The following is a 26,378-nucleotide window of genomic DNA, read 5'->3' on the forward strand; positions in this document are numbered from 1 at the left end:
GTTCATCTGGCTCATAATCCATCGCAAGTCACATGTTATTGTAATGTTAAAAGTACATAAAAAAGTAATTGGTTGGCCATATTACACAAACTAGTGGAACTGAAAACCCACTGAGAAGTTAAGGTAGCTCATAGACGCTCACATCCAGGACAAATGAATCCCATTTCACTACATACTTTGGAAGGAGGAGTGATTCTTGAGTGCCTGTAGAACGAAGAAGAAGACCCATTAGGTGATCACTATGTTAAAGGTTCTTTAGAAGCTTAGCAGTACTATGAAAGGAGTAGCAATCCTTGTGGGACTGTGGAGGGACAGATGGTCAGCGGATGCCTCAACAGTCTTTGATGAGCAAAGAACCTCAGCTGATTTCGTTTCAGGTAGAAATTCAGCAATAGCTTGCTTTTTTGTTGTTGTTGTTGTTTTCGGCTTGCCCTGCTATGTTGTCAGTGTGCGGGTGGCGGGTCAGAGTGGAACGTGGAGCACAATAGTAGAGGACAGCCAGTGAGAGGAGAGGACAGAGTTACTCAAGTTGATGACAAATTGTCAACCTACTGTAGCTAACACTGAGCATGGGGGTAGTGGGTGGTGAGTAGGGGTGTGTGAGCTACCTGTCTCTCCGAAGCAGCTGCATCACGGGAAACACTGGATAGCACACTGCCTGACCAAAAAACAAATCGCCACCTGGATTTAACTAAGCAAATAGGTACGAGCCTCTTATAGGTGCATAGGTGATTATCTTTCAGCTGGCAACAAGTTATTTGCAAACTGGTGCAATGAGTTGCTTCTCATTTCATAAACAATCACGTCGAAAGACACATCTCGTGGTTGTGGAAAAGATGTTAGTGTGTTTGAGAAGGGTAAAATCATTGGCATGCATCAAGCAGAGAAAATGTCTAAAGAGATTGCAGAAACTACTAAAATTGGGTTGAGAACTGTTCAACGCATTATTAAAAAGTGGAAGGATAGTGGGGACACATCATCTTCCAGGATGATCACGATCAGCGATCACTTAAAGTTTTGGTGAAATCAAATCGTAGAAAAACAACAGAAGAACTCAGGGCTATGTTTAATAGTGAAAGTAAGAGCATTTCCACACGCACAATGCGAAGGGAACTCAAGGGATTGGGACCGAACAGCTGTGTAGCCATAAAAAAAAAAACACTAGTCAGTGAGGCAAACCGGAAAAAAAAGACAATGGAAGAAGGTCATGTGGTCTGTTGAGTCCAGATTTACCCTATTCCAGAGTGATGGGTGCATCAGGCTAAGAAAAGAGGCAGATGAAGTGATGCACCCATCATGCCTAGTGCCTACTGTACAAGCCTGTAGGGGCAGTGCTATGATCTGGGGTTGTTGCAGTCGGTCAGGTCTAGGTTCAGCAACAGTATGTGTTCCAAGAATGAGGTAAGCTGACTATACTGAAGGACCAGGTTATTCCATCAATGGGTTTTTTCTTCCCTGATGGCACAGGCATATTCCAAGATGACAATGCCAGGATTCATCAAGCTCAAATTGTAAAAGAGTGGTTCTGGGAGCATGAGACATCATTTTCACACATGGATTGGCCACCACAGTGTCCAGACGTGCTGGAGAAGGCTTTGCACAGTGGTCAGACGCTTCCATCATCAACGCAAGTTCTTAGTGAAGGTTTAATGCGACACTGGTTGGAAATAAATCTTGTGACATTAAAGAAGCTTATCGAAACAATGCCACAGCGATTACGTGTTGAAATCAAAGCTAAAGGTGGTCCAATGAAATATTAGGGTGTGACCTTTTTTTTGGTGGTGACTTTTTTTGGGGCCAGGCAGTGTATCTGCTATGAAATTTTGAGACCTCTTTGGTACCATGCTCTAATCTAAAACTGACATGTGATGAGTGAAGAGAAGATATTAATGATATTAATGATTCAGTTTCTGAACAGCTTGTTATAGCAGAACAAACACAGGCTTAACTAATAACACTAACAATGGCTCTGTTTCAACGAGGGAACCCCGTCGGGTATGACTCCGAGCCTCCTTCAAAGGTCTGGAAGTGGTATAAATTAGCATCATTAGTTACACCTGTGCTTTTCCTGCTATGACATCAGATAATCTCATTACAAAGAGGTACACATGCACGTGCAACCAACCGAATAGGACTCCAAATTAATCTTTGCAAATAAAAAGCAATATTTTTGTTTCCTAAGATCCTCTTCAAGCCCAATTGCAGTGGGTTGTAATGTTCAGCGGTGTATCGTGCATGCATTAGCAGCACACTCAGAAGTCAAGTGTTTTTAGTGTGCACACTGACAATTTTGAGTGTTCCCTAAATTCATTGCTTATTCGCTGTGTGTACACCGCAAACTCAAAACCTGCTTAGAGCTACTAACATCATATCGAATTTGAAAACTTTTTCCTTTCACCAGCTCTTATTAGTAAGTAAAAGTAAGCGTTCTTCCTTAAATGAATATTCTCTTGCAAGTAATCACTTTATAGAAGTAAGATTCAATTCCACAGTGGTGTATAATGCAACCCCGGTCTAAATTAAACCCTCTCTACAGTAAATAAATCTAGTTAAAGCTGAAACAGCTGGAAGACTCAGCATAGCTTGACAAAGAGGCAAGACAATATTCTTTCATTGAGGCATAACAGTTTGCAGGCCAGCACTGAAAGGGAAAACAACCTAGAGCACAAGGCTGAAAAGGTGAAAAATGAATTGCAGAAGATGGAGATGGAGATATGCAGTAGAGAGGCTGAGGGAGGTTATCTAATAGAAAACACATTTTAAAAGGAAAGGCAAATGAGTAATGCACAGGCATACTGTCGCAATAAAACAACTAACCAAAACACAGAAGAAAGGTTGACAAATGGCAGCGAGGCTGGTGTAAAGTGAGGGGGAAGGCTAGGGGCGCAGACCAGTGACTGACAGGCAGACAGAGTGTGTGAAAGCGGCTAGAGAAATAAGGGAGTGACAGAATGAAGGATTGAGTGATTGAGGGAGGAGGGGTGAGGGAGAGAAATGAAAGGGTAAGGATACAGGGCTGGAGGTTATATATCAAAACTGCAGAAAATAAGAGTAAGGCTTGATCTATCATAATAAAGTCGGCCAATCTACAAAGTATCGGAGCAGTCCACTGCAAGTTGAGTTTCTACTGCAAACTCTATCAGAAATCTAATAAAGCCTTTTTCATTATTGATTCTTACACGGACAGGTCAAAAAAAGTTGCGGTGAGAGGTCTCAACACATCTTATTTTGTTGACTAATCTCTACAAGGGACAGTGGAGGTGTATGCAGACAGTCGCACAAACTCACCATCTTCTCATACAATGGGGTGTTTTTCTTTCTGTGTGTGAGGTAGCAGGAGGGGCTGGGAAACGATCCCAACATCTGATAGCGTTGCGTTCATTGCTCCATCTCATGTGGCGCCGCACTGACTGTTATTAAAAACTACAGAGTAATATCTGAACTGTCAGTCATTCCTGAGATTAAAGACTGAGCCCTACTTTCTAAGCACCACAGGCCTGGATAAATCATTATCAGCTCCCGGAGCCTTGGGTACTAAGCTTACATTAGGTTAGTCTTAGGCTAGGCGAGCAAACCCCTCCCCCATCTGAGTGGGACTATAAAAGTCTGCTCGGACTTATGATGATGAAAGCAAATGATTTGATGCCATTGATTTAAGAAAATGTTAAAGCAACATGGGATTCAGTGGGTTACATGTGAGAGCTAGATAAATGTTTCCTTCAATGGTTGTTGGAAATGTCAGAATCATTAGCTAAGGTCCCGCAAGTACACTTAACAAGAAACAGAAAGGTTTCAGTTGTACTCTTCCAGCTTTACACCAAATGTTTAAGAACCTGGGGATTCAAAACCACACAAGGGATTACAAAGGAAAAATGACCTACAGTGTTTGCTTTTAACTCCTACTTGTGTCACAGGATTGAACATAGCATAACATAATGACTAATCTCCTGATAGGTCCCATACTATAGGATGACTCTTGACTCTCGGAAAAAAAACTCAGAAAGGTTACATTGTGGTTTTTAAAATATGACTACAATTTGCTCGAGAAAAGGTCTGTTGTTGAAAATATTCACCAGTGTTATTTGTGGATTTATTGAGATGGAACATCTCTTGATTATGTTTCAATTAGCTTCTGGTCCTCGTTCTCCAATGCACCTGTCCTTCAAACTCAACTCAGCCTGATTCACTATCCTACAGAGCTAATATCATCCTATATGTATTTACAGTGCTTTACAATTTTGTTTAGACAACCTGTCCTTAAAAAAAGGCAAAAAGAAATTGTAGAAATCTGTCAAAAACTTGTTTAAATTAAAAACTATATTGTTATTTATTAGGCAAATAGCAAACTGAATTCACATTTTTATGCCAAAATAAAAATGGCCCCCCAAGTCCTCACTTCAAATAAGAAATTAATCAGGCATATCATTCACCACAAAAATATTCTTTTCTTCAAGAATACAATAAATAACTGTAATTGGGCATCTTAATTAAATAATAATAATAATGCTAATAATGATGATAAATTCACAGATTAAAAACAATAATTATATTTTAGCATTTATATTATAATTTCAATTAAAGAGCTGGGAAATTACACAAGCATAAGAAAGATTTTGGTAATTACCAATGTTGTTCATTTAGGCCAGCTGTGGGATAGACCTCACACTGGGTGCTGGTCTAAGAAATGTGTTAAGCACTGTATATAGTCATTATAAATGCATTATACACTTGCATTTTAAATGGATTATGGCAAAAATAACTTGGCTTACCAAATTAACAGATACTTAGAATTCACTGTTACACATATTGATATAAAATGTATTCATTTACTTCCAAAGATACGTACTCATTAATATAAAAGAATAGGAAACTCATTTAGACGCTTATTTAGAGATATGCATGTGACACTTGGACACAAGGTAGAAAGCACCCAGTAACACCACTCTACTGTGGTTATCTTGGATTTAAGCAAATTTAGTGTTTGTAGCTCCTTACATGGCTTATTTCACATAATACATCACACAAAATCATGAGGCTGATAATCGCCTTTATCTTCATCGTATTTAACTATTTTAGTTCACCATACATGGCTAATTGGTTTTAAACCACACCCCATTATGTTCGGCTGTTCGGCTGGACATTTCTTGTTCTCAGTGGAGATTACACCTTTACTGCATTTTTTGTTTGTGTCAGATTGACCAAATCTGAATCCCAAATTCTGTAACAGGCTTATCACCATCATTTCCTGCACTTTATTATAGCTGGCTGTTCTGATGTGAGTATTATTATTATTACACTGAACACAACATGATTTCCAGCCTAAGCCTCCGTGGTGCAGGGTCTCTGAATTCCACCAAAATCCTAAATTGTCAAGCTATCACGTTGTCTGTAAAAATTAAAATCATCACTATGTTTTCACAGCTTGTGAAAGATGATGCCTGCTGCCCAGAAAATTAAAGCGCCTCCACGATCCTAATCAACAAATTAGTTTTTAGGTTAGGTGGTCGCCAATTTGGTACCTTAGGTGAATTTCAGTCTATTACACATACTAAAAAGACTGGAAATTACCGAGAGATTGTCATGGACAAGTGTGTGTGTGTGTGTGTGTGTGCATGTGTGAGGTTTCTAAAAAACACGAATGTCAAGTTAATATTAGACTGTATTTTCAATATCCTCTTTATTTCTCATACACACCCAAAAGCAAGCGAGCAAAACAATAAGAAGACAATGAATGGCAAACAGTTCTTATCTGAGTTATGGGTTAAGGGGCATTTTCCTTATCTTCATCTTTTCATGCTGAAAGTTGGCCTCGGGTTTGTGACACTAGAGCTAGCGCCACACTAACAGGTGCAAACAGGTCAGGCTAAACTCTGCCCCGTGGGTAGCGGAGAAGCGATAGGGATTCCCTGCTGAGAGCGTTACTTCATTACTGAGAGCCTGTACGTATCTAAACCCAGCCTTAAGGCAGAGAGGGGCCAGTCTGGAGATATTGAATTCACACTTTCACTCGTAACTCAAATATGCAGAGGGGTTTTTTTTTTGCCACAGTGACTGTCTTTTGTCTGCTAAAACCCATTTTTTCAGGTCTTCTCAAGTTGAGAATGATGGCAGTCACTGAAATTTCATTCATTCAGCTTATGTGAGACAGGAGGGGATGGTGACAGTTAAATGACTAATACGAGATCAGCAGTGATTAGAAATTTAGATTTTATATATACGTGCTATCCAAAAATCACATAAATGCTTAACAGCTTTAGAGATTTTCAGAATACAAAAGGGAACTTCGCAAATTAAAATGTCGTCACCGATTATCTTAGTGTTTATATAAAGAGATCCAATGGTCACAAACTCACAAAAGGTACCGATTTTTCAAGTCAAGATTTCTTTACCACCCTTCAAAGTCAGCACATTTCCAGGAAGTCTAAATGCTGCCTTTCTTTCAAATGCTACAGGACTCTTTAGTAGGTACAACTTACTAATATCAGGCTGGAAAGCCTTCAGAACTGCCTTAATGCTTCATTCTATAGATTTAGCAAAGTGTGGGAAGCAGCACACCCATGATGAGAATCTCCTGTTAAACTACATACAAAAGTGTGTTGTTGGATTGAGATCTGGTGCCTGTGGAGGCCATTTAAATACTAATGTTTCTGAACTCATTGTCATGTTCAAGGAAGCAGGATCTGGACTTTCTGACATGGTGCATTGTGGCCATAAAGGGATGGAAATGGTTAGCAGCAACACTCGGGTCAAAGGTCTTCCAAAAAACAAAAAAAAAATCCCCCCACATCACCAGTTAATACAAGGCATGACAGATCCATGATCTCACGTTGTTTACGCCATTATTCTGAGCCTAATATTGAAATGTGCAGCAAACATTGAGGCTCATGGCGAGACTGGCAACATTTTCCTGGTCTTGGTGTCCAATTTTGGTGAACCTGTGTAAATCATAGCCTCGGTTTCCTGTTCTGACAGGAGTGGCACCCAGTGTGGTCGATTCTTCAACAATTCTTGTGTACTAAGAGACGCTCTTCTGCTTAGCTTGGTTGTAACAAGAGCTTATTTACGCTACTGTTGCCTTCTGTTGTTTGGTCATTCTCCTCTGACTTCTTTCATCAAAAAGAGAGACCATGCCAACACTGGCCATGAAATAACAGCATTTTAAAAAGCTATAAATTACAAACTGTCAGTGAATAATGCCCCATTTGTGGACATAAATCACCAACTGACAGTTTTGTGCTTTGCACTCTGCTTCACTTCATTTTAACTTGCTTTTTATTTTTGCTAATACTTAGTTACCAAAACGTTTGGTAAGTTTAGGAACAGACTGCAGCTTGAATAATAATCTGCCCCTTCACAACCCTCCACACTGAGAGATTGCCCAGTGAATGTGACGCCAAGGGAACTTTAACAAGGGTCCAAATGTTCAAAGCTGGGAGTGAGAGAACCACATCACTACTGACTAAACCCAGTGTGTCACAGGACAGACGCCAAAAGTGACTTTCTACATAACTTTCCGGCACCAGCACCTATGACGAAATAGTGTCTGAGACTGTGATTAGAGGGTGTGAAAAAACACATATATGAAATGTAACTCCCTGTTACCCATTTCTAAAGAATTGTGCTGCTTTTTCTTTATCTTTATATATATCTTATAATGCTGCAATAACTGTAGCATGCCAAAAAAACCCAAAACACTGCAGACCAGATACAACTTCTCCATAAAGCTTCTCTTAAGGCAAGTTTCTCTGTGCATCTCTCTAAATTCTGCTACCTTCTGTCGAGCTATTTTGAATATTGTCTGGGTATCAGCGTGAGTCTCTTTTGTGTTCAGAGCTTCCAAACATGACTCATCATCACCTCAGGTCCTTCTATTCAAAACCCAACCACAAAGTAGTGACAGAGATTTAAGCCCGAATACAAAGAGAAGAAGGCACAGAAGAGGAGTTACATAGCAATGAGGTGTTTTAATAATGTTCATGCACATTGTTGATTTCAGTTTGCATGGATTTTCAAGAGGCTTGTTACTGAAAAGACTCAATGAGAACTAAAAAAAATAAAGAAACAAATAAAAATCACACAGCCACATTCAACAGATGCAAATGGGAGAGTCTGCAGTCACAGTGTCTCTATTAGCCAGATGAGATTTATGAGTCATCCGTGATAAGAAGTAACCCTAACTCTAAGTTATGCATAAAATTTTGTGTTAGTTTTGTGTGCCAGACAAAAAGTGAGGAGATCACAGACTCCTTAGTATTCATCCCAAGTATCATGACTCCAAGGAGAGCTATTGACTGATCTTGTAATACACTTCCATCTCAATAACTACTTTTTATATTTGAGTATTTCCTGTTATGTTTCTTGTATTTTTGGGGGACAAAACTAATTTTTATGAAGAAAAAAATAAATAACTGTCAATATATCGGCTGAAATTCTTTGACACAGGGTTGACACAGCTTCAGAGTTATGCAGCGGTGTGTTTGCCCACTTCCTGATTTCCTATTTTTTTGTATGTTTGTCACATTTAACTGTAACTACTGAGAAGGTTCACCACAACACATTACAGTTTTGTTGAAAGGGGGGGGGATGAAAGGCTCAGCGTTTATTAACTTTCCATCAATATTTTTCAAAAACTAGTTAACACCTTATTGTGAAGACTTTGAGTCAATCAACAACACCATCTGCCCAGATGTGATCCTATACTTCTTTGCCACATGTGTTGCAGTCAATGCAGCCATTTTTGCAAACAATGAAGCTGCTCAGCTGGAATAACAGCTAGCATGTTAGGAGACATTTTCCAAATTACCCACTGTATATTTTGCTGTTTTATTGATGTTTGTCATGTTTTAGGTAAAAAGAAGGCTTTATCTTGGTGAATATGAGTACATATGCTGATACATAGGGTTGTGCGATATGACCAAAATCTCATATCCTGATATAAGAATTCTATCGTCTGATAACGATATAAATCACAAAAATGTAACATTTTCTGTAAATTCTGTGAATCTCGGGCAGCTCGACTTGCGTGAAGTATTTCCAGCTGCGCTTCATGTAGCTGGAGTCGAGTGTTTTAACCGATGCATGAAACTATACATTTTTAGACATAGGTTGTAATGGCCGCCGTTTTCTTTGTGAGTATTTATTACACAGCGTGCTGCGGGGAAAAGCCTGTTCCAACGTTTGAGTGTAAGGTTTATTTTTTAGCACCTGGCGGCTCTTTTTTACTTCTCATCCGTAAATAATCTGCTCTTTCACGTGATTCAGTTTATTTTGAAAAGTCTCAACAGGATCTTGAGCTTTATTGTGAAAGGTTTATGTGGAACATAAACAAGCGGACAAGTGCGATGGTGTTACCGTCGTTGTTGCTAACCACAACGCATAAAAACAGGCGCTTGTCCATCGGTAGTGTGGTTATATTAAATATAAGAGAAATAGAGAACTTTAAGAAATTAATATAGCCACTACAGTGACCATCAAAATAATGAAAAAATATTGCCGTAAATAGTTTATTTTGCGAGACCAAGAAACAAAACGATAGACGTTTTTATATCGTCATCAGATATATATCGTTATATTGAACAGCCCTACTGATACATATGTAGCTGCAATAGGCTGAGATGGGTTAATATTATTAAAATCCCCTTCGAACACACAACATCCACATTTGTCCTGAACCTGTTTGGTAGCAAAACTGCCTAAGGCGAAAAATAAATTAAAGACGGAGAGTGAATGTGTGATCAAAACTATCCACCTCATTAATGAAGCAGTTAATTAGTGCTGCACCCTTAGGGCGGTACACTCTACTACCAAGACTGTCCAAAAACTCACATATGATCCCACTCTGTGTCAAACAGTCTGTTGATATAGCTCTAATAATTTCTACTCAGACCATGAGTACAAAATAAAAAGGATTGCTGCACTGCAAGGCTTTGTACTGGATTGCATCAGTGCACCTTATGAACTTTAGTGTAAAACTGCATGTATGGCATAAAACCAAATCATGCACTTATTTAAAAAAAACTTTACACACACGAGACAGAAGCAATACAGCTCAAACTGCATAACTGCTAAATGCTCTTTCATCTCTTTCTTCCTCTACCTTTCAAATTTGACTGAACAGCTTTTATCTTTGATTGATCCTCTCTCAAACCTGATTGAAAAAGTAACAAGAGGAGCACTATAATTTCACCACTTCTGCCACACAACAGGGGACACATTCAGCACATTAAACCTGGCCAGAACCGCAGGGGAAAACTTGCATGATGTGTCTCTGCTTCTGTTTAGCTCAGGTCTTGATTAAAATATTAATGAGATGTCAAGAACCTCTTTCTTCTTATTGAGGTTACGTCAGAAGAGATGCAATAAAAGACAACTCTTTCAAATGTGTGTTGACAAAGGAAGGTGAGGAGAAAGCTAAGGTAACTAAGGTGTGTGTGTGTGTCCATGAGTATCAAATTAGTGCTCCAAACAAAGGCTTTGCTGACTGTGACGATGACTTAATAATTACATGCAGCAGGCCGACAGACCTGCATCTGTGCAGAAGAATGTCCTTATACAGGGAACAAGTGGAGTGTGTGATAGTTCACAACAAAGGACTGAATCAAGCAGTGGAAGTCTAATGAACTTAAGTCTTTCAAGTAAACACACAGCAAGAGCAGCACTCGCACACTGAGTAGTTGATCGCTTTGCCATTTACGGCTCATTAACTGATGGAGATCATCGATTACTCAGCCGCTTTGTGTGTCAGCTGCATTATGAGGCGAATATGAAGTTTTTAGGCAGGATTTTTTTTTTAATTTTTATAACACACCAAAGAAAATGTAATTCTTTATACTAAATCGGGGCGGCTTCACCTATCTCAGAGAATCCTTTTACAAACTAACCTCATTAAGATAAGGTCATGAAGACAGAGTGATGAAAAGACAAAACCGTTTACAGATAATCTAGCAGCTGCATAACAGATCTGCTCTTTGGGTAATTTACCATCTGTCTTAACATGAAACATGGTTCAATTTTCTATTTACTTTTTATAAATGGAACAGAAGAAGCTACGAATGCGGTATAATGACTCTTGCTCCAGTTTCTTCAAAAGCTCATGCTTCATCGAACGCATATCTTATGTTTGCCAAAACTTTGCTGTAAACCAAGCATTTCAACTGCATTGTGCATCATTTCTAAATAGGAATAAAATAGGATAAATAGGAATAAAAAGCAGAGGTATGCCAAATTACACAAAAACTGGACTGAAAATCAGAGGTAACATGTCATATGGAGTGAAGAATGACTGAGTGTCTACAGCCATCTTTAAAACACAGTGGAGGCTCTGTCATGGCTTCAGGCTACATTCACCCAGTGCTGTTAGGGGATCTTGTCAAAACCAATTAAATTATGAAGTGCCGTCAGATTTTGATCCACCATGGAAAGTGTCTGATGGGCAACTACTTTGTTTTTCACCATAAATATGATCCAGAAAATCCTACTGAGGTATGTTTTACACAGAGCCAAAGCAGTAAAACATACCTCAGTAGGATTACACACCATCAAACACTATCATTGATGGACTGGCCTCACAGAGCCCAAACTTCAGCATCACTTAAGCAGCGTAGGATCATCTCGACAAACAACAAAACAAAGAATAAAAGTAGTCAGACTGAATATTGACTTACAAGCAGGTTAACCTACAGAAAGACTATCTTCCCCCAGACTGATCTTTCCTTTAGACTGGTGTACTATAATTCGGTATATATTTGCACCTTTTCAATACATTGCTGCACCTATTTCCCATTTTCTTAGCAAAATGCACAGAAATAACTAAAATAAATTAAAGCATCAAGGACTAAACTGAGTATTTAGCTGAAGTTGTACTTTGCCCTGTTTTGGTTTACACCACGTCCCGAGCAAAAAATCTGAGGGAAACAGCAAGATAAGGTCTTTGTGGGTTAATCACTTTTAGTGATCCCTTTTAACACTACATGAATCACCTGACCTAGCGTTGGTATAATAATAGTCATTACTGCTGCTTTTAATGTAATGACAAACTTCTGCAAGAGACAAAAAACAACTGCCATTTAAATTACATGGAAAATAACAAAATAAGGAGTGCATAAAAAGCTGAACAGCTCTCAGAGGAATAAATAGAGACCTGAAGATTTATGCCTGTTTGCTGCTGACTTGTCGCAGGGGGCACTGCATAATTCATTAAGGACAACTGCGTCGACAGTTCCACTGACTTTGCTTAATACTGAATTAGACTTGTTGGTCTGCGCTGGAGGAATATCCTCTCAAAGCAGTGTCCAGCACTACATAAACTTTAGTTATGTAGTGTAACAGCAGCACCAGGGATGGATCGGGTTATAAATAGGAATCCTTATAGTCCAACTGCCCACGCAGGTTGCTGACACCTGCATACTTTGCTTCGGGTTGAAGGAAAGTACACAGTGTTGAAGGGAGGAATGAAAGGAATAATCAGAGGACAGACAGATGTGTAGCAGGAGGAAGGAAAGACCTTTTATGGAATGCCAGGAAAAACGTGTTCCCTTCACTTTCTTGTCCTAATTTCTCAAACCAGCCCCCTGAAATCTCACATTTCATTCTTTCTATTTGCCTGAATTTTGTTCATCACCAGGCTCCCCCACCCCCTCTGCAACATTAGACGCTCATTCTCTCTCACCCACTCTTTTTCACTGGCATCCTCTGAATTCTGTGACTTTTTGCCTTCTGTACCCACATACATATATACTCCTTTCTCTCATTTTCTCTCTCTCGCTGTCTCTCTTTCTCTCTGTAAGCCACTTGTTACCATGGCAACCCCACAATAGGCCTTATAAAGCTAATAAGTAGAGAGAGCAGGCGGGATGAGCAGCGTAGCAGAAGAAGACGGAGGAGGGAAAAAAAATAGAGGAAAAAAAATTAAATAGAAAAATAAATGGGTGCCAATCTATTCCTGGTATTGGAACTTCAAGCAAGGAGAGTGAGGGAGACACACATCCAGAGAAAGAGTGGAACAAATAGAGGTATACATATTTAGAAGGCATTACTGGCAGCATCTATAAAGTGCTGTAGGACTTATATAATAGGTTTTCATAAGCAGGGTGATAAGGCATTACACATCCATTATAAGAAGACAATCCCTCCCCCAGAATGTAAAATTTTAGTATGTCTGCATCAGCAGCCAGTTTTTATAACAAGATTTTTTTTCTATATGCTCTAAAGGTTAAAATAGTAATGTGATGCTTCCTCCTGAAAAATAGAGATAAAATGGATTTATTGATTCATGTTTTTATCTATAGCCAAAGACTAAGTTGCAAGGACTTAATCAAGAAAAGTAAATTTAATCAAGTCTTGAAATTTTAGAAAAAATGTTTTACTTGTTTTCTGGAGAACAGAGTTAAAAGTTGTCACACCCATCAAGACATTATATGACACATCAATCCTGTAAAAAGAATTAGAGGTTAACGGGCTAATGTATCAGCTATTAACAGAGCCAAGCTAGTGAGTCTCTAATATATACTCTGTCTTTAACATGGACTGTAAATAAAAGATGTATCCGGCCACCATGATGTCCTGCACATAACAAGGTCCATCCATAGACTGCATAATACTGGATAAATAGAGTTATGATAATCATATCAATAAGGTCATCAGAACGGCTTTTTGTCACACTCGACTTGCTGGACTATCCAAACCATCACTAGTACAACTTTGACAACAGCAGTCAAAGTCCTTACATGGAAATTTGAACATATTACCCCAGTGTTAAAGTCATTTCTCCCATTTCAACACATAATTGCCTTTAAAATGCTTCTATTAGTTCATAACGCTCTCAATAGTTTGGCTCACTATTACATCTCCGACTGGTTCAGTGTCTATAACCCAATTAGACCTCTCAGGTCACCAGGTGCAAATCTTGTGACTATTAGATCCAAGTGTGCTGAGTGTTTCAGTTACTGTGGTCCTTTTCTTTGGAATACATTCTCTGCAGACGTCAGGTCAGTCACAACTGTGTCTTCATTTAGAAAGAAACTTTCTTTTTGGGAAAGTCTTTCTGTTCTCACAGGTTTAAGCTACATCCATGCTGGGAACCATTTGCTCATTGCATATCGCATTAAAGCTGACAGTTCGTTGCTTGCAGATATTCCACGCTCCAGCTGCCTAGGTGACCATCTAATGTATTTATGTATTTACTACCAGGTCACGTATCAATCAACAGTAATCTTTACTCTCACTGGTAGTTGCTTCAGTTGCCCGCCTGGAAGTTGAGAAAACTTTATCTCAGGTCCGATGCAAGTTTATAAGAACTGACTCGTTTTTGGAACCAGCACCAAGTGGTCACTCAAGGAACTTCAGCCTTTAGGTACTTAGGCAATAGGCAATAGTAGTAGTTACAGTCTACAAATAAGGACATGAGTGGTATCAGTCTACTCGTGCCTATTCTCCAGGAGAGTGAAAAAGTATGTTTTCTAAAATGAAAATAAAAATGTATTAAAAAGTTTGAACAGCTCATGATTAAAAAAGGTTACAGATACATGATTAGCCACTTAGCTTACTTCTTTTTGAATATGGTAAATTCTTAAGATTGTTTACAATTAGAGTAAGTTAGCCAATCATGACTGTAAATAACCTGGAATGTAATTTAACTGATTGTTCGTTACTCTATTCATCTTTCAATATTTATGAACAGAGCAAATATCTTACATAATACAGTATATGTTATTGCATCCATTCAACCAATAACTGGATGCATAATTATTAAGTACAGGATCAATGCATTGATCCAATGCACTGAGAAGTGGGATGCCTTTTAGGCAACAGTGTCCAAAAGACACTTTAAGTGGTTGTGCATTCTAAATGAACTACTGATAAGCTATTTAAGCACGAGAACCTTCTTGCAAGCCATTAAATTTTTATGTATCCACTCAGCAATTCAACTATGAACACTATCCATGCCCGATATATTTACATAGTGTCAGGCAATGTTTTCAAAAGTCAAAAAGAAGAGATTTTCGAGACTGTGATCAATAATTGCTCCTCAGTTTCCGTCCTCAGAAGTCATCCACCAGATATCAGTGACAGGCCAAGGCTCATTATGTAGCTTTAAGAGGGAAATAACACAGTCTTGTAACATAAATACCACCGCAATGCTTCAATAGGAATACTAGATGAAGATGTCTCATTCAGTTTTACGCCTGTGTGCATGTGTGTGTGTGCGCGCGCGAGTGTGTCTGTGTACATGCACCTGTGGATTGATAATGAATGTGTTTTTCCCCTGCTGAGGCTCTACTCAGATCAAAGTCTAGCAGGGTCTCTGAACTGCTCCCGGATGAAACACACAGACACACACACACACACACTTCGAATATGTCTCCTGCCTGGACAGCTTCCCTTGCTTTGCCTCTTTTGTTGGAAGCCCGATAGCTGCGGGTGTGAGGGACAGTTGGACTGAAAGCCAGGTGAGAGAAGGAAGTATTACCACGTCACAAGCTAACCATCGCCAAGGCCACCACTTTTCCATGACAACAGGGATTTTATCACTATGGTAACACAAACGAGGTTCTAGGAAATGACACCAAGGAAACGAAGGTCAGAAATAAATATCTCATAATACAGAAATACTTAAATTAAATATTGAAAATTAAATATTACATTGTGCCGACATAAACGTACAAAAATTATTTTTTAATAAAAAGGGGGATTTACTGTAGGACTTGGTATTTCAAGCAAAAATAATATTCAGTGTTGACTTAGAACTATTCACTCACCCACTTCTAATCTCCAGTGATGGTGCATATTTCTGGTACATCTGTCATGCTAGCTTTACCTGGTGACGTTTGAGCGGAGCCTCATTTTTCTTTATTTCTCAGAACATTTTGACAGCTGTAATAGTCTTCCACTTTTGACTTTTCTCCTGTTTGCTAACTACCATCAAACCTTAAAGTGCCAATTTTACATTATAGCCACCTTATACATACACACATAAAACCAGGAGTAGAAATCGTCGCATGAACGACTTGATTTTTTATAATTTAAGGAATATTCAAAAATATTCCCTAATTTACATAGAGACATACATGGTAATGGAAAGTCCATGATGTTAAAAATGTGTCAAACTCATAAATATGCAGTCACAATTTTTTAAAAAGGGGCACATGAATAGTAAACATGTTTGCATCAATTAGCATTTATGCTACTTTTTTATTTTGTGAGCTTAAATAAATGCAGTGAAATGTGCACGTGTGCAGATTTAAGACTCAGATGCACTGATTACGGGACTCTTATATGAACACCTCATTCATTACTCCGAATATTCCTTTTGGAGAAGAAACTTTGAAACTCAGCGGGGGAGAGCATCTAATGATGAAACAGTGTTTCATCTGGTGTGACAGTAAAAGCGACTCCCCACTGGACTAACAGAGAATTTTTTGCTGATGTCTCAGAGCCTAGTTTTTAAGATAGCCAGCAAGCTTGCATCCTGATTTGCATCAAAGCTGAACAGATGTGCGATTCATCTGCTATATTGTTACCCTAAAATCTTGCTTTTTAAATGCCAGACTAAAAAGAATATATTTAACATGATTTATTCAGTAGTAATAGTTTAATCTCTAACATTAATCTGTTCGTTACATCCCCACAAGCATTTAAAATGGTGAATATATCAGGCTAAATACATTCATTTTCACTGGCTTGCCATGATTAGTGGAGTTCTCTGCAAAAGCAAAGAAGATTTTCGGTGAATATTTAATAGTAAGTTTAAAAAAAAAAATGTTAACAACTGCAAAGCATTGATGCATTTAGCTTTAAGGGAAAAGACAGAGGAAAGTCTGAAGTTTGTAGTCTCCAGATCACCTGGCTGATTGGTTGCTCAGATGTTTTCATCTGACTAAATTCTCACTGGTTGGAAAATTACCGGTGTTTCTTTGATGAGGAGAAAATCACGAGTCCTCTGGGAATCCATTATAATCCATTATTTTTGCCAATGAGAGGAACACGCTGCTTGTGGAAAATGGGAGTTTTGAAAATGTTGCATTTTCATAACTGTGAACCTGCATTGCCCGACAGGTCTAACTAACCGCTGAACATTCGGTGCCAGAGCCAACCTGCAGTAACTGATGCTGTGTAAAAGTAGCTGGTGTGGCTGTATTCGTCAAAACAAAGTCTAGGGCAGATTATGCAAACACAGTTTAACAAGTTAAAATGGCATGTAATCTAAAAACATCATGCTAATGTGTTTGTGTTGGGATGTGCTGATAACTTTGAATGCAAACAAACATAAAATGGCATCTTTCAATATGTTTGCACTAATAATATGACTATCCTTTCAGCAATAGCTTGAGTGGCTCCAGCATCTGCAAGTGGTAGCAAATAGAGATATTATTCATTTATTTTGATGAATGAAGTCAGCATTGCCTAACTGAAAGATAAAGTGTTCTCCTGCTGTTGCTAAACTGTCTGCCTGCCTAGTGTAGCCTGGATCATGATCTCTAATTCATCTCAGTCAGAAATGGTCCAGCTTTCATGGTGCACTCTGTACACCTTCCAGCTGTTCTCAGACATGTTCTTAGCCTCTAAGGTGCTTGCCACTTGGTTATGGCCACCAGAATAGAATGAGTAGAAATATGATTTCAATTTCCTGGGACCCAGGACAAAGAGATTAGGGTTTTATTTGGTTCCTATGCAGTCAGAGTTTAAGCATCACTTACACCAAGGCAACAGTGACAACATGTAAAAGGAAAACATGAGGAAAAAAAAAAAAGGTGGGCTTAGCTATGTTATAATGAGCAACCCAAGTGCAAGAAAAATGATGCACCACATGCCGAAACATACAAGCAGTCATTATATTCACTTTCAGATAAAATATGTGCGTTATGCATTATTAGAGTAGATATTTAGTAAGAGAGGCAGTCACCAAGACACCAGCTGGCTTATACACATGAGAAATGTGGCATTTTAAATATTCTGAACAGATTTTACATTCCCTTTCATTTTAGCTCAAACCACATTTCACTCCCTCTCTACAGATGCTTCACTGAGAATAGTGATGATAAAACACCACTAATCCAAAAATAAAGAATAATTCAGGCAACATGTTAGTGAATATCCAAAAAAACACATTATTCACAACCATGTTATTTTTCATCAAACTGATTCGACAGATTTTTGGTCAGGCAGCAAAGAATGAATAAATCTCTTTAATTATTTTTCTTAATTGACCAAATGATAAATTAGTTAGGAAAGACACTCATAGAACAATAAATAATTAAAACAGCCCTTTAGATGCCACCTTAAACTTGTACACTTCCCCTTTAATTCCAAAGTTACTCAGTCTTAATTTGCATCTATTAAAACAGGAAGAAGTGTTTTAGTAGCTTTGATTGCTGCCATTACATTAATGCAAAGGGTTATATAAATAGCACAGCATTACTCCTTAGAGAAGATATCTGTGTTGCTTCCCCCTCCTTCCCCTCGGGGAAGTGAGATGTCATTACATTCCAGGTAAAAGACTTGTTCTCACTTGAGGCTCAGGCCTTCAATAATGATCATCTTGTTTTGTAACTGGAAAACTGAAGGTAAAGGGCATTTAATGCTTCTTACCTGTGAGCTGACAGTCGTCGTTGGAACCTGCAGAGTCCTCCTGGTTGGGGCTGAGCGGAGGGCTGGCGGGGGGACTGGTGCTGAAGCTGGCGTAGCCGAGGGAAGAGCTCACCTCGCTGGGCTCACAGCTGTGGTTGACCGGCCTTTGGACATCCAAGGAGGAAGACAGAGAGGTGCGCTGTTTGGGCTGGGAGAAGAGAAGACGAAGGGTTTGAGAGTCCAAAACTTTTTTGTTTGAGTGTTTAGTTTTGTTTGGGTTGCTTGAAAAAAGGTTTGCCAGACAGATTTTTTTGCTTCCCGTCTGAATAAAAAAACGTAAAATTAACTCTCAGTATGGTTTTGTATGTTGCGATTTCAGTTTCACATTTTCCTAGTAGCAGGGTACTTATTCGTATATCTTTTGATTACTGTGTTATTATGACCTGTTTCTGTTAGATTTATATTGTTGGATTGTCATTTATGCTTAGAAATATCTACTCATATATGCTTAGAGTTTTATAATCAATGTCATGTTGGTAGAGGGTTGATCCTTAATAGTCTGCAAAGACTTTGTGTGCATTCCAGAGTGTTCTGGCATTCACACCCACATCCTGGGTGCATGGGAGAGGTCGTACCTTCGCTTATTGTTTTGTGGTATGATAAACATATCTATATCTGTTTTAGTCTAAGTGCCTTTTGTTTAGATGAACTGCTGGGCTTCCAGACCAGCAGGTTTAGGGAAGTTGTTTATAGGGTCACACTCTGACCACACACACAGCAGTGTTACGAGGGAGCGGACGAGAGCAACTGGGGTCAAGTGGAAGGAACGTCACTTGGCTCGGGCCTCCCTCGTATACGAGAAATATAAAGAGCTCTGCTTGGTGTTCAATGCTTTTTGCTGTGTAACTGAATTGTCTTGAACGTTCCAGCGAATAGGTTTATGCTACAAACTTATCAGTTTCCTGTTTATGAATGAGGTTTTTTAGGTTTTTACTAAGTCAGATCCTACATTACATTATGTTGTGTTGCAGCTTTATGTTGTTCATGACCAGATCGCCACTAAAAGGGAACCATTGCAAGAATTGCAATTGCAAGAATTTACAGCTTTAGAGAAACACAGTTCTCTCTGAACAAACAGCCCCTTTTTGATTTATACCAAAAATAAAATGCAGTTGCCTGCAGCTCAATAAATGTTCCCACTCATCATGAGATGTAAGAAGAGTTATCTGTTTTTCATCACTCGTTTTACCACAGGGACCAGCTAATAACTTTAATTACCAATAAAGCAATTTTCCTTATTTTTGTTTTGATCCTCTCGCCCTTTATTTTAATTTTCCTTTTTATACGACAGATCCACTTCTGTTGCTGAAGATCTTGTGCTTTCTCATAGTCAAAAGCAAATCCCTTTATTATTTTATTTTATTATTTTCTGGACGAGTTTATGGGTGGTGCAATCACTGCTAGGAAAAGGAGAAATGGATGCAGCAGGTTATTGAAACATGTGGAAACATACATGAAAATACATCATATGAGGCAAAAACACAAAGGCATTGTTTTAAGTCAAGGCATGTATTCCTATTGTTTCAAAAAAAATGTGTATAACATAAGATATGGACATCTGTTTTTTTCCTCACGTAAAACTGGGATGCAAGATAGCAGATGACAGAGGTAGAACAGGAAAAAGAAGCGAGCCAAAATGGCTGCTTAGAAGACGCAAATGTGAGTGATAAAGTGAGACAGGGGACAAATGAAACTGTAGACTGGCATCTGGTAAACACATCTTACATAATGAGGCATTTGCAGCTCTCAACAACCTGCTGCTAAGCTTCACAAACAACTCAGGCAGTCAAAACCCTGCTGGTGCATGTATATGCAATCACAACTCAAAGGATGTATGCTAAGGGAATCAATAGAGTGAACTCTGAACGCAAAATATCATCCTGAAATATTGAGAGACAGACACACACACACGCACAACAGCACAACCTTCGTAAGACCTTCACGGTCTATTTTGTGACTCAAGGTATGAAAACTAAACCTTGAGAGATGGGAAAAGAATATAAAAGGAAATGAAAGCAGGAGGAGGAGAGGACGCGCTTTTCTATGCATGGCGCATTCAAATTGGGCTTTGAGATATTCGCCGAACTAAACTGGGATGAAAAAACACAAAAGCAGAACAAGAACAGGGAAAAAGGCTGAGTGAGGATGAAAAAATGGAAAAAGTGAAGACACGCTGACTGAAAAGAAAAGCAATTAAGAAATAAAAAGGAAGAAACAAAAGAAACAATGAGTAGAGGTAAACATTTGAAACAGGATAGGGAGGATCAGGCCAAAAAGCAAGCGATCACTGACGAAAGTAAGAGGTACGAGATTGAAATAAAGAACAAAAGAATGGAAAATAGGAAGAGAAGACAATGTACAAAAAAAGGAAGGACAGTGAAAGAATGATTAATTTAACATAAATTTGAAAGCCTGGATATCTTTCTCTATTCTGGGAAATAAGTGCTGTTGGGTGAGAATACTAACGCTAACCCAAACTCTCATGTCTGTGCAGTATTTATGAAGCTGCAGCCTTTAAGCTAGCTTAGGGGAAAATCTGACAGTTTTTTTCTGCTTGTTTGCATCGATTAGACAAGGTACGCCATGCTGAGTGAGCTTTAAGGGTGCAGGTAGGCTGGGGTAGAGCTGTTTATTCCATTTCTTTAGTGAATTACAATCATTTCCAACTAACTTTACCAATAAAAGAAAGAAATCCACCCCAAAGTACACCGCTACTGAACTTGAAGATCAATTTGGTGCAGTGTGTTTGGTCTTTTAAGTTGAAGAATGAAGAAGAATTTTTGCACACACAGAGAGAAAATGACATCCAGCTAAGAGTGAACATTTCAGGATACACCACTGCTCAAGTCCAAGCTAAAAGAACCAAATATGGCACAGAGTTCTTTTTTTTTTTTTTTGTGGAAAGTCAGTCACCAGGGAGTTACACGGCAGCAGCAGCAGAAACCAACAGAGTCTAAGGATGTTTAAAGGACCAATGCATCAACCAGACAAGATCACAACAACCCAGAAAGGGTACAGGGAGTAAAGACGGTGATGTATGAGCCCAACAGGGAAACACACTGATTGGGCAAGGGGAGGGACATTACAAGAACTAGCTGTCAAAGCCACGTATTCTCTTCATTAGTCTTTCCATTTGTCTTTGGTCGTGTAACAGAAGCAATTCTACACAAACCGACAACTTAGGCGTTGTTATCAGGTCTCTGCGATCTAAAGCGTACATAATCTGTGGAAAATAAAGACACTGCTACAAGCCATGTGTGACATGACTCAAAACGTGTTACTGGAAGCTTAACAACAGAACACCGAGGGCTCAAAATGAGATTAAGCAATCGTGAACACAGAATGAGTGAACTCCTTCAAATGTGACACCGTGGTATTTTAAAGTGGCAATCTGAGCCTTTGTGTGTCTCCGTCTTCAGGGAGTTTAATGGGTACATCAATTGCTCCTAAAGCATCCCTATCTTACTGTACTTATCGGCAGCTCAACTATGTGCATTTGTCTTCCTCTTCTTTCAAACTATTAAATGTGTCTGTTCTCTAGACTTGTGCTTGTTAAGAGCCTGCACTCGCACACTCATTAACGCATATAAGAAAAAAAAAACCATGCACATGTGCCATAGCTCTGGCTGAGGCTTAGCGTTAACAATGCAAACAGGCAGCGGGCTAATGAACATGTCGTGCCCGATTGGAAGGGGATTAATGAGCATAGACACACGGGAACACACACACAACACACACACACACACACACACACACACACACACACACACACACACACACACACACACACACACACACACAACACACACACACACACACACACACACACACACCCCACGCATGACTAAACATTAGAAGAAACCATTTTCCTTCCTTTAACAACATAGCAAAGGGGGAAAAGGTCATTTAACAAGCTACGTGTGTTGAAATCCTAATAATTGACACTTTTGCAACCCAGCATTTGTGCGGTAATTAATCAATAACATGAGAATCTGATCTCATGATTAAAAGGTAGAAATATTACCACTTCTGATGAATGAAACTCCCCACAGAAATATTTACTATGCTTCTGAGGGAAGCAATGCAAAAAAACCAAACATAATATATGTCAAATACACCAAAGAATGAGGCTTATTTGTCTCTATATGTTGCTTTTTGTAAGTGTAACGTGAGCAGTAGACTCAAAGTTAATTATGGTTAGATTTTAATTGATATTTTCAGTTGCTACAGCAGCTCGTCCTCTGTTAACATTAGCTTAGAGGTAATGATCCCAAATGCGGAGCATTGCAAATAGCATATGTCTGTCTTTTATTTCAGCTGCCACACATGTCCACAGAAAGATGTGAGCGTACAAACAAAAAGGCAAAATGTTCAAAAGAGCCGAGCTGCTTCTGCTTCCAGAGGGCAGCGAAGAACAAGAGAATAGAAAAGATAAAGGAGTAAACATCTAAAACCTTCTTTCCCCCCCCCCAATTCCAAAACAAACTCTTAACTGCAACTCTTACAAGTAGCATTCCGCTGCTCATCTCTGGATTTTGTACACTTTCTTTTGATGCATGCTGTTTTTGCCCCATTCAGCTATATGGCTCTGTTTTCTTGTGTGTTTCTTGTAATGATCAAACTTCTTTTTCATTATTTGCCTTAAGAAATATGTCATATGTCAGCCAATACCTTTTGATTAGCCACAAAGCAAGAAAGCATGAGATTAGCCTTGTCTCATGCTTTCTTGCTTTGTGGTAGATCTTTGTTCTGTTTTCACTGAGATATTTGAATGCTAATCAATAAAAAATAAAATAAAATAAAATCATGTACTGAATTTAAAAAGCTGCATTCAGTGCATGACATATTTCAGCAACGTATACAATTTGAAGGTGACACAATTGCTGGTGCCAGACAAGGCAGTCTGAGTATTTTAGAAACTGCTGATTTCCCATAAAGCTATTTCTAGGGTTTACATAAAATGCATACCTTTACAACCAAACTATGCAAAAGGGCATCTCTGAATCCTCAATATGTTGAACCTTGAAGCAGATGGGCTACAGCAGCAGAAGACCACACGGGGTGACACACCTTTGGTTCAGCTGAGCATTGTTTAAACAACGCAGCCTACCCGAATACTATTCCCAACCATACCCATCCGTTTACGACCAATTGACCAATCTGCTGATGGCAGATAGCATGACAACGCATGCTCATTCAGTTAATTGCTCTACTTTTATTCCTCCATTAAAATACTGTAGATGTTCTCTGAAAAAGTAACACCATGCTAAAGATCTTTTTGTGAAGGGATTGTTCCTTTCTTCCTCTGTGACTCATAAATGTGGACGTAGGAGCACTTACATCTAATATATAAAATCTTTTTCAACATTTGAACTAATTACATGCTCTACGTACTATCTATTTATCTATCTGCTAAACATACTGCTCACCTGGTTGTTAAACATTTTTGTTTGTGGTTTTTAAAATGGGCAAATGTGGATTAAAGGTTTAGTCTATTTTAAAATTAAACCTAATAGCTAATGGAGAAAGTTTTAAATTTCAGGTGATGGCAGGTCCAATTTTCCAATCAATGATTTCCATGTGGAATAAAATATTATTGGAATTTGGCTCTCCTACTCTTTTATCCCGGACCTGTATCCAGTTGAGGTATTATGTGCAGACTATTAACCTTTTAAGGTTATGGTTAGGTCTTAGCATAAACCTAACCATAACCTAATTGTTACCCTCACACTAAAACCACTTTTTGAGCCTCAAAAATGCCTTCAAATTCGTGGGGATGGGCATTTTGTCCCCACAAGTATAGTAAACTTCCAATTTTTGGTCCCCACAAAGATATGTAAACATGATACACACACACACAAAATAATCTTCCTAGAATTGTAAGTGTCCTCCCCACCATTCTCTGCTATCGCTTGCCATCCCTTGTGTTTATTTGCTCTATCCCTCAGTCAGATGAAACAGTCTTTTATTTTGTTCCATCATCTAAGATTGTGAGGAATCCAGGAAGTAATTTACCTTCTGTTTGTTACCAAGCACTGAACTTGTTTTCCCACCAAATCTATTGTGACAGATGATTTAAATGTGATGCAGAGGCCAGCAGAGACTAGCAGTCCTCTTGGCTCATAACTAATGATATGTATGAACTGCATCATTTATTGAAAGCATCCAAATCCCGGCTACAAATCCTTTTAATACAGGCAGAAAACGGCAGGGAAAAGCTGAGATGTGCAACTCCCACTTGAGAGATTTTAGTATTAGCTTGAGTCACTTCTATTAGCAGTGCATGACCCAAGTCTGTCCTCTGGGGCCACCGGCTGGGAAAGAAAATCTCTTTAGCCACAAACACAGAAAGGTCTCCTACTTGTTGCAATAACTTGAAAATGTCCAGGTGGAGTAAGGAAGGGTTGAGAAAAATGAACTGAACAGTATAAATCGAGGGCCCCATTCTCTCCATTTTCTCTCGTCTTTTTGTTACACAAACACACGACAATGTGGGCCATATGAAGAGCTGGCACAAACACTTAGATGTATTTATGGAAATATAAAGCAAGTGTTTACTGTAATTACAGACAAATCTGAGCAAATTTCCTGTGAGATTAACTAACAGGAGCAACACTGTTACAGCAGCCGGCAAGTGGCACAAGCAACAACCTCAGCATCTAACTGACTGATGGGAGTGAAAGGATGAATGAACTCTAAACGCCAATGCGATTCGTAATCAGTCTGTGAGGTGTTGAGTGAAGATTCTAGAGGTTTGTTTTAGTCAAGAAAATGTGATAATTCTAGAAGTTCAAAATAAATCAATAAATATATAGAGAAATAGAGAGAGCATTTAGATCCCTCCAGCACAAACGGTGACAACAATTCACAAGCATGTGTTGACTTTGTACAGAATACAAGGTCAGTGTCAGAGCATATATAATGGATGAGCATTCAACTTTGACAGGGGCATTTGGATAAAGTAACTTTGCTATTACACATTTTATTTAAAAAAACACCAAAAAAAAACAGGAATACATTTATGCCCACAAATCAGAGACTGTAAACTAAAATACACGGCACGTTCTGTTATTTTAAATTTACATAAATTTCCATTTAAAGCTGAGTGAATCCCATGAGACTGATACACCTATACACTGGGCCTACAGCCAATAATCAGTTGACATACATTTCAAGTCTTTGGATGTCACAGTCTTAGACCGTGGGAGGAAGCGGAAGTCCACGCATGGACAGAGAAAACATGCAAACTTGACAGCTGGGAAGTGGATTAGAACCTAGGACCTTCTTGCTGTGAGTCAACAGCGATAACCACTGTTTTGCTACTTTAAACCAAAATCATTAACTTGTCTGCTTGATTACAACCTTACACACATAGCACACTCACAGTAACCAACTCAGAAAATGCAGATATATCTGTGTTAGATTACAGATGCAAAGCGGTTAAATGAATTTACCACATACTGGGAAAGTTGCATATATATGACTGTGAGTGCAGAGTGCCCTCAGCACAGTTCCATTTGTTTTGCAAATTTCAAGTAGGGTCATCAAGACTAGCTGCATAAGCTGATGAATGACCTCTCCTCAGTTCCAAAGAGACATCAAGGATATTTTGCAGAGTCTGACCTGCACAGGCTCATTGGTGACTGCATCAGAAACACCAACTGAATAATTAACCTCAGTTTGAGCTGGAATAACTTACCAGCAATGTGCATTTTTATGTTTTTCATTAGCGAACAGTAAACTTTAATTTAACT

At 38.8% G+C, this 26,378-nt stretch overlaps 1 protein-coding gene across 4 annotated transcripts in view; it reads right to left on the bottom strand.

Moving 5' to 3' along the window:
• The window catches only part of anks1b (ankyrin repeat and sterile alpha motif domain containing 1B), a 274,655-nt gene that overhangs the window by 70,891 nt on the left and 177,386 nt on the right, over positions 1–26,378 (bottom strand). For all 4 annotated transcript variants that reach the window (XM_005947551.2, XM_005947550.3, XM_014329283.2 and 1 more), the window contains one exon: positions 18,586–18,772. In XM_005947551.2, coding sequence (XP_005947613.1) covers positions 18,586–18,772 — 187 coding nt within the window. The remainder of the gene's footprint in view (positions 1–18,585; positions 18,773–26,378) is intronic.

Source organism: Haplochromis burtoni, unplaced genomic scaffold (assembly GCF_018398535.1).
Source record: "Haplochromis burtoni strain Fernald_Lab_line unplaced genomic scaffold, NCSU_Asbu1 Contig_49, whole genome shotgun sequence".
Taxonomy (NCBI): Eukaryota; Metazoa; Chordata; class Actinopteri; order Cichliformes; family Cichlidae; genus Haplochromis; species Haplochromis burtoni.